A 14,864-nucleotide genomic window follows, 5' to 3' on the forward strand; every position below is an offset into this window, starting at 1 on the left:
CAAATTTTATTTATGTTTATCACTTGATTCATTGCATTGTTACCATATTCTTGACAACAATGCTTTTACATTATTTGATCTCATAAGCAGTTATCACAATAAAAACAAGGTCATATATCTTTTTAAACTAATTTTCAAGATCTAGTTAAACAGAAGTATTTAACAAAGCATGTTTCAGGTATAAACTTATTACATAAAACTTTTTTCGGTACGTCTGGATTTAAACATAGATATAAGTCCTCATTAAGTCACAAAAATAAATTAACAATACATGTGCGTTTGTTGACTTTAAGTTATGCACATTTGTATAATTTCGATAATTTTATAAAATTGATAATGCTTCATATTGACACAGAGGACCTTTTTTCATATTACAGATGCTATTAGAATGCAAAGTACATAATAGTTTCTTTCATAAATTTAATGTACAGTATAATTCTATACAATATTTACTTTCATACTAAATTATTCATTATTTTTTATTTCTTTCTGGGCCCGAATTATGATTTATAGAATTTTCCATATACTTATTATTTATACAGACTTTGTTACAGTTTTTATGCAAATTACAAGAAAATAACTAATTATCTTTTAATCATAAATTCTTCTATACATTAAATTTAGCAAATTTTCTATTTATTAAATACAATAATGTTACTGAATATTATCCTTACTTTACTAATTGTAAGTGACAAAGCAAATCATATTATCGATGATTTTATTCACTCTGAAATATATTATATAAAAAGATCCTCTATGCGAACAACAATTATTTTTAAAATTATTATATTTTGTCTTAAATGTTGTACTTCTCGTAAGTATTGCAGATAAGAGGGCACTGAATATATATTTAAGCATATTTATGATATTTTAAAAATATCATCAATTAATTTCTAAAGTAAGTCTATATGAAGCTAAAAATCGTTTGTAATGATCGAACCTGCAATGTAAATATGTAGCACATTTATATTGTATGCAAAAATATTAACGAGTCATACATTTGTTTAATGATATATTAATTATCATCAATTTTTATAATTTTTTAGTATTTTCGAAAGACATGGCACTATATACAAATGTGTAATGAATGTTATTATATTCGAAATATGTTTATCAATAAATTTTAATAATCATTATTCGCGATTTCAATCATGGTCGAGGCTTCAATTATTGACATTTAAGAAAATAAATAGGAACATAATTTAAATAAATCATACGTCCATTTAAAACACTATCATAAACTATGATCACAAATGACTAAATTTGTTTTACAGTAGCATGTTTACTCCAGTAAATAGAATTACGTCATATATTCTATTTTAGTGTGATATCAAATAAATTTTAAGAATTTTTATATAATTGCATCTTTTTTTACATCTATCGTTTTTCTTTACCGATATCTTCACATAATTTGAGAAATATTAATGTCTTAAAAGTTGTATACGTTCATACATACTGTATCACAAATTTAGATTATAGAAATTTTGTTCTAATGTGTTCATTAGATGTGCAAAATTTTATATTTATATATATCCCTGAATAAAATCCTTTGAACAGTAATTTTTTTAAGAAAGAGGAAAAATTATTTAATAAATTTTCTTGTATTCGATAGTGCATAAGAAAAAATAAAAAATAGTGAAAAAATTTAATAATATAGTTTTTTTATCATTTCAATATTAAACAATTTTAAATATTTCCGTTCAAAGGTTAAATATATAATGATAATATTTGTTTATAATTAGAACTTTTTTCGAATATTAATTATCAATAGAAACATCTTTTATATCATCTTTGCTGATATTTTGGTTCATTTGATCATTTTCGTATTCTACGAAGTCATCAAATAAACTTGGCCATGCTTCTGCATCATCGTAGACACTAAGATCATCACCGATACTTTCAGCAAAATTTAAAAACATATTCCATGTATCTCTAGGTATGCCTCGAACATGATGGCACTCCAAAAATTTAAGCCATCTTGACAAAAGAGGTGGTTCACGTATTGTGAAAACAAGCTTCCAGAGAACAATTGCCATATCAGCTGGTAATATTCTTTGACCGGAATTAACATCTAAACCGAATCGGAATGTAAATCGATAGAGATCTTTGAATAAATCATTGTTTACAGTTAATTCTTGAACAATTTCTGGTAATCTTGCTTGTATACCACGTATACTGTCTACTTTCATTGCTCTCAAACCTATTACAAATTCTTGACGTGTAAATTGGCACATCTGTTTAGCATTTAATTTCCAAGCAAGAACAAGTACTTTAAATTCGTCTGGTGACAATTGTAGATCATTACAAAATCTTTCTATACCATCAGCTAAAATTACATCCTCATGTGAATCCTGTAGGAATGGAAAGCAGACATCATTCCAATGTAACAGGTACATAGATGAGTATAATAATAATAATGAACTTCCAAATTTCACCTTATATTGGTCAAATAAAGCATTTAACTTGTTTTCTGATGGTTCTTTTTGTTGTTTTGATTCAGTGGTTGTATTAAGACCAGATGATGTTCCAGATCTACCCAATGGTGATAACCGTGCATAAAATCCCCTTGACGAACGTAAATTACTTTGTACGGTAGGCATAGATCCACAATTATCAGATCCTACATTATTGAATGTTGATAGTGTGTTTCCATTTATATGTGCTTCAGGCACTAAGGGCCCAGTTTGTTGGCAAGAATTTAAGAATGAACCTCTCAATTCCATTGTTTCTAAAATCATTACAATTATAATTTACAATTTAGGTTATATTAACACAACCTTAATTGTATATAACTTTATTAACATTTATTAAGTGTATCAAAATGATATGAAAATAACAAAAGTAAAAAATATAATTTTTCCCTATGTATGAATATATATATATATATATATATATATAAAATTACAAACAATATATATTAAATGTAGAAAATAATCATATTACCGTCTTTATAATCGAACGATGAAGAGCGAGTGGCAGTGGTTGGTGGAAGAGACACCTTAAAGCACGAAAAACAGTTTCCCATTGATGCTGTCCGTATTTAATGTTAAAGACAATTATTCCATGCATCAGTAGTTCAGTCTTACATTGGCAGTCTTGATCAAAAGCTAAACAACAAAACCAAAAGACAAATGACAACATAACATGTCATGTATATTACAATGTATTATAATAAATTAAATATATTATAAACATTCATGTGGTTTTAATACATATATATATATATATATATATGTATATATATATATATATATATATATGTATTATATATATGTAAGTAGTTAACAGTTTTCATATATCGTATGCTGATTAAAAATCATTATATTGATACAAAAAATTTTCAATTAGATACAAAATAATTATTTTGTTGAAAATATAAACTTAGTACATGGATATACAATAATATATCGTCCTAAATTCATAATTTTATTATTGAAAAGATATTGTAATATAAAAAGTACGATATATTAAAAAGATCTTTTACCTTATTATTGAGGAGGATTTTTGGTCTACCTGGGTCACAATAACCCCAGTAAAGACCCCCCGCAAAATATCTTGCTTTGCCTTCATTCATTAAATTCCCACAAAGTATTTATTTCGTAATTTGTCGTAGCTAAAGTTAAAAAAATACTTCAGTTCCAATTCTTTTGAACATTTCATTTAAATGACTTTTAAGTTGAGTTTGTATTTGACTAAACAACACCGTCATTTGTAACGATATAACCTCATCAAACGATATAATGACAGTATCATTTCATGTATGAGACATACAGTCAAACTGATTTATTTCCTATTATGTATGAAAGAAGTCTGTATAAAAAAACACAGAAACAAAGATATATTCTTCGTATTTCAACACATAATAAAAAAGTCCCTTCAAAATGAAGCAACAACGAAATCTTTTTCGTAAATTCAGTGTTGATATGCTATGGAAGTAATAGTCACTAGGGAAAATATATATACCTTAATAAAATTGCAAATCTACACAAAGAATACAGTTGTTATTTTGTTTGTTAATTTATCGAACTTATTTGGTAAATATTTTTCGAATACAATTGAAGAATATAGTTAAATATATAAACTTATTCAAATAATGCCCAATACTTATATAAATAATTTGTTATCGGTAACGATATACTACAAATTATATTTATTCCTTTATACAGAAACCTACATCTTATATATAACACATGGTGAGAATATATCTGGCAACACTGTCGATGTAAACATAACCTAATCAATATAACCTCTTTGTAAACAGTTCATGAAATATTTGTCTTTGTGATAATGTAAGTACATTACTTGCATAATTAATGTATGTACTAAATATTGCGATAAATATAATGTAGTATAGTAGATATACAATAGCGCATGTAATATACATATATATATAATATAAATTTGTTTTATATTTATATTGGCTAGCTGTTGCACATATTATAATCGCTCATTGAAATTTAAAAAAAGATCTCTCAGATATATATTTCATAATTTCTAGTTTGACCTTTTTTCAGTAATGTGACACAGTAATATTACACATTTTTTTATATCAAGACTTTGTAAATTAACAAAACCAAATATTGATATGTTCTCAATTGTAAGAAAGGTTAAAATCAAATAATTATCAATCAAATATATTTCCTTATTTCCAAAGAATAAAGGACTGCAAATTTCTTAACCACTAACATTACTATTTACGATTAAAATTATAATGTCTGTAATTGCAATGGTAATAATTTACTGACTAGGTTATGTTTATTTCGAAACAAAAAGTCTTAATTTAGCGCTGTTGTCAAATTTATTCTCATCATCACCATCGTTTGCACTTGACATATAATACACAAAAAATAATTTTAGTGCAGCGTGGCTTTGACAATTGTGCAACAAAATTAACACACGGAAACAGTGTGATTTTTGACAAATATCAGTGAAAGGTAGTAGTATAGTTACATATTGTTTAATATCAAATTTTAGTGGAAATTTTTATTGAGGATAACATAATAATTATTTTTAAGGTGTAAGGTATTATTACAAATTACACACACACACACACGTAACTTGTAGAATATGTTATCTTTTTAACTATGAAAATGTTACTTTTCTTTTACTTTTTAATTTAAATTTTTAAATTAGAATTATATGTTGAAAATATTTGGGCTTATGAAAATTAAGTAATTTCCTTGTAATAGTACTATTTAAGTAGTTATAATATAAGTAGTTACAATATCTATATACATATTCCCAGTATACGATTATAATCGTGAATTTATTTAATGGCGTATAATAAATGAATACTAATAAATGGATTTTCAACTTGAAGTTAATGGTAATAACAATAATGCGACAAAGTACTTTCTCTTAGTCCAAAATATATTTTTTTGTGTTAAATAAAATAAGACTTAGTAATTAATCTTTTTTTTGTAATTTATAACATATTTACTAAAATACTCAGTTTTCGATAGATAAATGTATTCTTTTTTACAAATATGAATTGTGTGTTGCAGATTGAACATTCCAACATATTTTTTAATTAAAAATGCCAGAATTACCACGAATTACAAGATCTTTGCGTATGTTTACAAACCTTGGACGTATTAAAAGTACAAGGGAACTACAACCAAATGATTTATTTAAAAAAGAAGAAGAATATAAAAAATTGAAAAGGTATTTTATAATTGATATTTTATGGAAAACAAATATTTGGTCATTATTGAATCATTAAGTTACTCATAGAATATTTCTTTAGGTTTCAACTAAGAAGACTTATAATTTATATTTACCTAATTAATTAGCACCTGGATAATTTACAACTTGTCATGACCATAATGTTATAAATGAAAAAATATAATAATCTGTGTAAAATAATTCTTCTTATCATTATTTTATTACACTATTGTGTAACTGATACTTATAAGTATATTTATTACAGTGAGTTTAACTGGCAAGATTTATGCAGACATGTACCCAAAGATGCTTTACATCATGTTAATAAACTACGTCAAATTGCTGTAGAAACGTTTGGTATGTAATATCTTTAAATAATAAAATAAAAAGTTATTATTTATTTGTCATTATTTTAGGAGAATGTTCTTATGAACTCATAGATGAATTTTTATTGTTTACTCTACAATTACTAATCAATGACAAGTTGTTAACTAATGAAAAATTCGCAATTTTAAAAAGGAAAGCTGCAAATTTAACATTTCAAGATGCTCAGAATATGATGGAGGTAAATATGTACATGCAATTTTATTATTTATATATATATATATAAATCAAAATATTTGATGTATGTTTTTATAGATAATTAGAATAATTCGAGAAAGATTAAAAGAAAGTATTTTAGTACTCATAGAAAATAGAGAAACAGATGCTGATAATATTGAAATATCAGAAAGTAAGTTGTTTGGCTCAAAAATTGAATATAAACCTGCAAGAGTATTGTGGCCAGATACTGAAACACTTCGCAGTATGTCTTTAGAAAATATTATTCAAAGTACTGACAATTTTTCGATGAAATATAGAAATGAAGATACAAATCTGTCTAAAACTAAAGTTTGTACTAAAATTTGTTTATATTATTATTTATTTCTGAAAATATTTAAATTACAATTATATTTTCATTTCAGTTTGATAAGGCAATATATAAACAAAATTTAGAGTCATATGCAAAGTATTTTACAGACATGACTTTGGAAGAATTTGAAGAGTTTATTATAATTAGTAAATTAAAAAATGAAAATTCAGAAGATGAATTACTTGATCTTTTAGGTTGTGAATCTATAGAGTTTATACAATACATTATTGAACATCGAAAAAGTATTATAGCTTTGAGTTCTGATTCAAAAGTACAAAAAAAGTGTAATGCCCAAAGACCTGTGATCAGTGGACAAGTGACTGTACAGTCTGAGAAAGAAAAACAGCTACTGAAACAAGTACGAAAGAAAGAAAAGAAATTAAATAAGATATCAAATAAACGAGAAAAAAGAGGAGAATCTGAAGAAAATAGTTTTGAATCATTAGAATTATCCTTAAAAAAGAATGAAGCATTAATAGAAATGCATACACCCATATTTGAAAAAAATGTTACAGACAGAAATATGCGAGAAAATATTCCCTTTGTATTTGACTCCAATATATCTAGTAGAACAACAGCTGGTTATGTATCGAAACAACAAATAATGTTACCACAGAATGCAGTAAAAAAAGATACAGAAATGTTTGAGGAAATTTCTATACCTCCTCCAGAGTCTCAACTAATTGATGTAAATTACAAACCTGTTATGATAGATTCCTTAGATGATACTGGACAAATGGCTTTTAGTGGTATTAAATCATTAAATATAATACAAAGTATAGTATTTGATGCGGCATATCATACTAATGAGAATTTATTAATTTCTGCTCCAACGGGTGCTGGAAAGACCAATGTTGCTATGTTAACTATAGTACATCAAATAAAGCAACATATTGAACATGGTCAATTAATGAAAAATCAATTTAAAATAATTTATGTAACCCCAATGAAAGCTTTAGCAGCTGAAATGACAGCAAATTTTAGTAAAAAACTTCAATGTCTTGGTATATCCGTTCGTGAATTAACTGGAGATATGCAATTGACCAAATCAGAAATTCAACAAACACAAATGATCGTTACTACGCCAGAAAAATGGGACGTTGTTACTAGAAAAGGTACTGGGGATATATCTCTTACTAGTATTGTAAAATTATTAATTATCGATGAAGTGCATTTGTTACATGGTGATAGAGGGCCTGTAGTTGAAGCATTAGTTGCTCGAACATTAAGACAAGTAGAATCTTCACAAAGCATGATAAGAATTGTTGGACTTTCTGCAACTTTACCAAATTATCTAGATGTTGCAAGATTTTTAAGAGTGAATCCACATGTAGGACTCTTTTATTTTGATCATCGATTTCGACCAGTACCCCTTAGTCAAACATTTATTGGTGTAAAAGCTACATCACCGTTGCAGGAAATAAATTACATGGATCAAGTATGTTACAATAATGTTATAGATATGGTGTCTAAAGGACATCAAGTAATGGTATTTGTACATGCACGAAATGCTACTGTTAAAGTGGCACAAACATTAAAAGAATTAGCGATGAAAGATGGTACACTTAAATTATTTATACCTGAAGGTCAAGCAAAATTTACAAATAAAGCGTTTGCTAAATCACGCAACAGGTATCTAATTGAATTATTTAGCAGCGGATTATCGGTACATCACGCTGGTTTATTGCGTTCAGAAAGAAATTTGGTTGAAAAGTATTTTGCAGAAGGTTTAATTAAGGTATTAGTATGCACGTCAACATTAGCTTGGGGTGTAAATTTACCTGCACATGCAGTTATTATAAGAGGAACAGAAATATATGATGCAAAACATGGTTCGTATATCGATTTAGATATATTAGATGTTTTACAAATCTTTGGTCGTGCTGGTAGACCACAATTTGATGTATCTGGTCACGCTACTATTATTACTTCTCATAATAAATTATATCACTATTTATCGTTATTAACAAACCAAATACCTATTGAGAGTAGTTTTATTAAATATTTGGCTGATAATTTGAATGCTGAAATTGCATTAGGTACAATATCTAATGTAGAAGAAGCTATAAAATGGCTAAGTTATACTTATTTATTTGTTCGAATGAAGTTAAACTACCATGTTTATGGAATTCTTCCTCAAGTTATTATAGATGATCCAAATCTAGAACAAAAAAGGAAAGAGTTAATTGATGTAGCAGCTAAAGCGTTAGATGAAGCTAAAATGATTCGATATAATATAAGTACAGGAGATTTGAGTACGACAAATCTAGGACGTATTGCAAGTCACTTTTATCTTAAATATGACACTATTGAAATTTTTAATAGACTTACAAAACCAATTATGAGTGAAGCAGAAATACTTGCTATGATATCTCAATCTCAAGAATTTGGACAATTGAAAGTACGAGAGGATGAAATGAACGAATTGGAAGAGTTGATTCAACAATATTGTGAACTTAACGTTCAAGGTGGTGTAGAAAATATACATGGCAAAGTGAATATTCTATTGCAAACGTACTTATCACATGGTCGAGTTAATTCATTTTCATTGATATCGGATCAAGCATATATTGTGCAAAATGCAGGACGCATATGTCGAGCATTGTTTAATATTATGCTAGGACAAAATCGTGCAACGATGGCTGGTCGTTTATTAGAAATGGCAAAGGTAATTGAAGTGCAACAATGGAGTTTTAAAAATCCTCTGTGTCAGTTTCATTGTTTATCTCCAGAAATTATTAATAAAATAGAAGAAAGTGATTTGACAATTGATAGATTAAATAATATGAACGTTAAAGAAATTGGAGATATTTTGTATAATCAGAAAGTAGCAGTATTGGTGAAGAAATGTTGTGAAGAATTACCTGCATTAGAAATGGAATCAAATTTGCAACCTATTACTCGCACAGTTTTAAGAATACGTTTAAAAATATATCCACAATTTCGATGGAATGACAGTGTTCATGGTAAAACTTCAGAACCATTTTGGATATGGATAGAAGATCCAGACAGTGATTTTATTTATCATCATGAATGCTTTAATATGACAAGAAAGATGGTTTGCAATAAACTTGAACAAGAGCTTGTGATGACTATACCATTACAGGAACCATTACCTTCTCAATATATAGTAAGGGCAACAAGTGATCGCTGGTTAGGTTGTCAAAATATGCTACCTCTAACATTTCATGATTTAATTTTACCTGAAATATATCCACCACATACTAATTTGTTAGAGTTACAACCATTACCTGTAAAAGCATTAAAAGATCCACTATTTGAAAAGCTTTATAAATTCTCTCATTTTAATCCAATACAAACACAAATTTTTCATTGTTTATATCATACAGACAATAATGTCCTGTTAGGAGCTCCAACTGGTTCGGGGAAAACAATTGCTGCAGAAATTGCTATATTTAGAGTATTTAAGCAATATCCAATGCAAAAGATTGTATACATTGCACCATTAAAAGCTTTAGTTAGAGAACGAATAAAGGATTGGAAAGTTAGACTTGAAGAACAACTAGGAAGACAAGTGGTAGAACTAACTGGAGATGTATCACCAGATATTAAAGTTATAGCAAGTGCGAGCGTTATCGTAACTACACCAGAAAAGTGGGATGGTATTAGTAGAAGTTGGCAAACAAGAGCTTATGTCAAGGATGTTGCTCTTATTATTATAGACGAAATTCACTTATTAGGAGAAGATCGTGGCCCTGTATTGGAAGTTATTATTTCAAGAACTAATTTTATCTCTAGCCACACTTCAAAAAAATTAAGAGTTATTGGACTTTCTACAGCATTAGCTAATGCAGTGGATTTAGCTAATTGGCTTGGTATCAAAGAAATGGGCCTTTACAATTTTCGTCCGTCTGTACGACCTGTACCATTAGCAATTCATATACACGGGTTCCCGGGAAAAAATTATTGTCCTCGAATGGCAACAATGAATAGGCCAACTTTTCAAGCGATTAAACAACATGCACCATCTAGTCCATCTTTAGTGTTTGTTTCATCACGCAGACAAACACGTTTAACTGCACTAGATTTAATTGCATACCTTGCGGCAGAAGATAATCCTAAACAATGGTTACATATGTGTGAGGAAGAAATGAACACTATTCTAGATCATGTACGAGACTCAAACTTAAAACTTACACTTGCATTTGGAATTGGGCTTCATCATGCTGGTCTTCAAGATAGAGATAGAATGATTGTTGAAGAATTATTTGTTAACAATAAAATTCAGGTATACATTTAAAATATTATATATATACAGAGTGGTTGGTAACTGGTGGTACAAGCGGAAAGGGGGTGATTCTACGCGAAAAAAGAAGTGGAAAATATAGAATAAAAATTTTTCGTTTGAGACTTTGCTTTCGAGAAAATCGACTTTGAATTTTCGCTCGGTATGCGTGCGGTACGTTATAACGGATCTCACTGTAGATCGTTGTCTCGATGGAAAAATTAAAAAAAAAATTTTTATTTCATATTTTCGACTTCTTTTTTCGCGTAGAATCACCCCCTTTTCGCTTGTACCACCAGTTACCAACCACCTGTATATATATATATGCTACTTATAACGTTGTTTACATCCTCAATACTTAATCATTATATTGCATTGAAAAAGTAACTCCTTTTAACAAAGGAAAGATATTTCAAACATACCAAATTTGATAAAATATTTTATAAAGTCAACCAATTAATACCTACTAAAATAAAATAAAATAAAAATATCATGTTTAGGTGTTGATTACAACAGCTACTTTAGCTTGGGGTGTCAATTTTCCTGCTCACTTGGTTGTAATAAAAGGAACAGAATATTATGATGGTAAACAACACCGTTATGTAGACATGCCTATTACAGATGTACTTCAAATGATAGGACGTGCAGGCAGACCCCAATTTGATACTGCAGGAGTGGCAGTGGTTCTAGTACATGACTTAAAAAAAAATTTTTATAAGAGGTTTCTACATCAACCATTCCCAGTAGAATCAAGTTTACTAGCTGTTTTACCAGATCATATAAATGCTGAAATTGTGGCTGGTACAATTAAAAACAAACAAGAATTATTAGATTATTTAACCTGGACGTATTTTTTTAGAAGATTAATGAAAAATCCTAGATATTATGATCTAAATGCTTTAGAACCTAATACAATTAATCAGTACTTATCTTCTTTAGTGGACAGTACATTAAAAGTGTTGATAAATTCACATTGTGTGAAATTTGACCAGGTACATAGAATGGAATTAAAATTTTATTTCTAATTTGTTATACAAAGGATAATTTACAATATTTTTATTATTTCTAGGAAGAACAAATTTTATATCCACAATCAATGGGTAAAATAGCATCATTTTATTATTTATCACATCATACTATGTTAATGTTTGAGGAATCGTTACAAGAATTTCTAACATTAGAACAATGTTTACGTATTTTATGTAATTCTTATGAATATAATGAATTACCAGTAAGACATGACGAAGAATTATTAAATGAGTAAGTATCATCTTTACCAATAAACAAAAAAAAGTATTTCGAAAATTTTATTTTGTTCTAATATGTTTAATGTGTAAACAGGGAATTAAGCAAAATGTGTCGTTACCAAGTAGATAATTACTCATATGGTTCTCCACATACAAAAGCATTTTTATTACTTCAAGCACATTTTTCAAGACTTCCTTTACCATGTGTAGATTATATTACTGATTTAAAATCAGTACTTGATCAATCAATTAGGATTGTTCAAGTATGTATAGTTAAAAGAAAACTATTATATCACTTTACATGTATTATAATTAAAATACTCTGTAATTAATATATATTTACTTTTAGGCAATGATAGATACAGTTGCAGAACATGGATGGTTAGCAAGTGCACTTATGATAATGAATTTGCTTCAGATGCTTATTCAAGCTCGATGGATTGATGAATTTGCAATTACTACATTGCCACATGTAAATTCAGAACATATACAATTATTTTCGGCGTTGTCATCATGTCTTCCAAAATTGTGCTTTATTATGCGCAACAAATATAGTACACTTGTAGAGGTGCTTGGTAAAGACTTTCAAGAAGAGCAAATATTTCAAGTAAGTAAATATATTAAACTTTTAACTTATAATATTGAAGGTAGATATTGAAAATAAGAAATTATTAATTATCAATAATTTTAATTCTAGATACATCAAGTAATGAAAGAGATGCCAATGCTTCATGTCGAGTTAAGTATAGAAATGCACGATGAAGAACAGAGAAGCCAGATGTTTATATCGCTAAAGACTGACAATTCCGATCATATAAATATTTGCAAGGATCAAGATTATATACTAAATATTACAATGAGAAGAAAAAATAAGTCTAATAATTTGAAAGCACACTGCCCTTTGTTCCAAAAAGGAAAGGATGAAGGTTGGTTTCTGGTTTTAGGTAATACTTCTAACCTAGAATTATTAGCTCTAAAACGAGCATCTGGAATAAATGAACAACGCAAATATTATCAATTACAATTCACAGCACCATCAAATCTAGGTAATTTTATTTTTGTACATATTTATAATTTTTTATATAATATTTTATTACATATAATAATAACTTCCATTTTTCTTTTTTTAAACTAAAAATCTGATTTTTTTTCAAGGACAAACAACTCTAGTGTTTTATTTGATATCCGATTGTTACATAGGACTGGATCAAGAATACAATATAAAACTAAATATAATATCTTAAAATATAAATTTTATTCCACTTAGTAAATATGTCAATTTTTTTTTAGGTAAATGTAAACAAATTGTTTTGTTAAAACTTATTGTTATGTTATTAATATTTATAAAATTATTTTAATAGCTGTAAGTACTGCAATGAAATATATATTTAAATTATAAATCTTTTCGAAATTTAATTTTTTTAAAAGGGTACATATAAATTTATATATATATATTTTTTATTTATTACACGACTATGAAACATATATATGGATTGTTTTATGTTTTTCATACAAATGCATATCTTATCAATTTAGTGTACAAAGATAAAAAAAGTAACATTCGAAGGACCAGTTTTATAATTTCACATATTATGGATCAATGAATTTAGTTTTAAATTCAATTTTAAAAGTAAAAAATAACAAAAGAAAATCATCCAATATTTCATGAATTATAAATCATACGTATAGTTTAATATGAAAATGTTTTCTTCTAACATTAGTATTTTATCAAAAGTAAAAGAATATCAATAATGGTATAATATATTGTGTAAACATTTTTCCATACTGATCCTCCTTTACATTTATATTATGATATTGTAACAATACAGTATTTGTTTGTAATTTCTTATACTAACGAGGAATAACAAGATAGTAGGGTAGGAAGGATATGAGATCATTTCATTGCTTTGTTTTAAAGAGAACGTGATTAAGTTGTACACTATTTACCTGTCATATTTCACTTGATATTGATCAGTGCAGACTGTTCATTCTAATGACCTAGAAGAGGTACATTTTAATTCTAAAGTATTAGCATTATGCTTGTGTAAATCCCTGAGACAAATAATGCAATTTGTGACAAAGTATTTTCTATTCATTGATTTTATTAACATTTATTGTCTTAGTAATCAGAAATAAACGTCAAATGTTATTAAATTAAACTTAAAATAAAATTTTTAAATAAATAATAATGTTATATTAATAATAATAATGTTTTCAATTGACAACTAACAAAGTCAAATTTATAATAAACATTTTTCTATATTTAAAATATAATTCATAAATATTTTAATGCTTTAACATTTAATAGACAAAATATAATTATTCCGTTTTCGATATTTTTTTAGGTTACTTCTCTAAAACTTTAAATTAATAACATCAATCCAATATATTTTGTTATCTTATACAATTTTTAAAAATATAATAAAATCGACCAGATAAATTAATAGTTGAATATCTTCCTTTTTCTCTCTTTAGATTGAGTCTTTCCCTGTTCCATCAATAGATTGAACTTTCTGCATTTTTAGTGTATATGAAATGCACTTTATATATTATTATTTCTGTAATTGTAGTACTAATCAAAGCAAAGAAATACTTAAGCTCCTTCCATAATAGAAATTTGGAAGTACTGATTATTTCTTGTAAGTAATAAACCGAAATATTTTTAAAGCAAAAATTTGACGATAGTACATTTCTACTCATCACATTCATTGCAAATATTAATTCTTAATATTAATTCTTTCTCAAGCAATTGAGAAAATTTCACACGATATAGTAAATTGCAACTTGATTTTAA

General features: G+C 27.1%; 2 protein-coding genes across 9 annotated transcripts; one reads left to right on the forward strand and one right to left on the reverse strand.

Annotated features, from left to right (window-relative positions):
* Positions 1-1,684: 1,684 nt before the first annotated feature.
* On the reverse strand, positions 1,685-3,938 carry LOC117231507 (DCN1-like protein 3). Its single transcript, XM_033490015.1, has 4 exons — positions 3,485-3,938; positions 2,944-3,107; positions 2,436-2,728; positions 1,685-2,351 (listed from the first exon to the last, which is right to left on the reverse strand). Exons 2-4 carry the CDS (start codon positions 3,023-3,025, stop codon positions 1,758-1,760), a joined length of 969 nt encoding a protein of 322 aa, XP_033345906.1. The 5' UTR covers positions 3,026-3,107; positions 3,485-3,938; the 3' UTR covers positions 1,685-1,757.
* A 290-nt stretch (positions 3,939-4,228) lies between these two features.
* LOC117231188 (activating signal cointegrator 1 complex subunit 3) lies at positions 4,229-13,470 on the forward strand. Of its 8 annotated transcripts, none has more exons than XM_033489369.1 (12): positions 4,229-4,293; positions 5,505-5,664; positions 5,930-6,021; positions 6,081-6,229; positions 6,304-6,555; positions 6,630-10,826; positions 11,324-11,815; positions 11,893-12,083; positions 12,165-12,333; positions 12,420-12,677; positions 12,768-13,116; positions 13,226-13,470. In XM_033489369.1, the coding sequence occupies exons 2-12, from the start codon at positions 5,537-5,539 to the stop codon at positions 13,312-13,314; spliced, it is 6,366 nt and encodes a 2,121-aa protein (XP_033345260.1). In that variant the 5' UTR covers positions 4,229-4,293; positions 5,505-5,536; the 3' UTR covers positions 13,315-13,470. The 8 variants fall into 8 exon arrangements, with proteins under 8 accessions (XP_033345260.1, XP_033345263.1, XP_033345258.1 ...); XM_033489372.1 differs by having other exon boundaries at positions 4,240-4,289; XM_033489367.1 differs by lacking the exon at positions 4,229-4,293 and adding an exon at positions 4,799-4,892 and having other exon boundaries at positions 5,503-5,664.
* The last annotated feature ends 1,394 nt before the right edge of the window (positions 13,471-14,864 follow it).

This window comes from Bombus vosnesenskii, unplaced genomic scaffold (assembly GCF_011952255.1).
Source record: "Bombus vosnesenskii isolate JDL3184/JDL3185 unplaced genomic scaffold, Bvos_JDL3184-5_v1.1 scf7180000013272, whole genome shotgun sequence".
Taxonomy (NCBI): Eukaryota; Metazoa; Arthropoda; class Insecta; order Hymenoptera; family Apidae; genus Bombus; species Bombus vosnesenskii.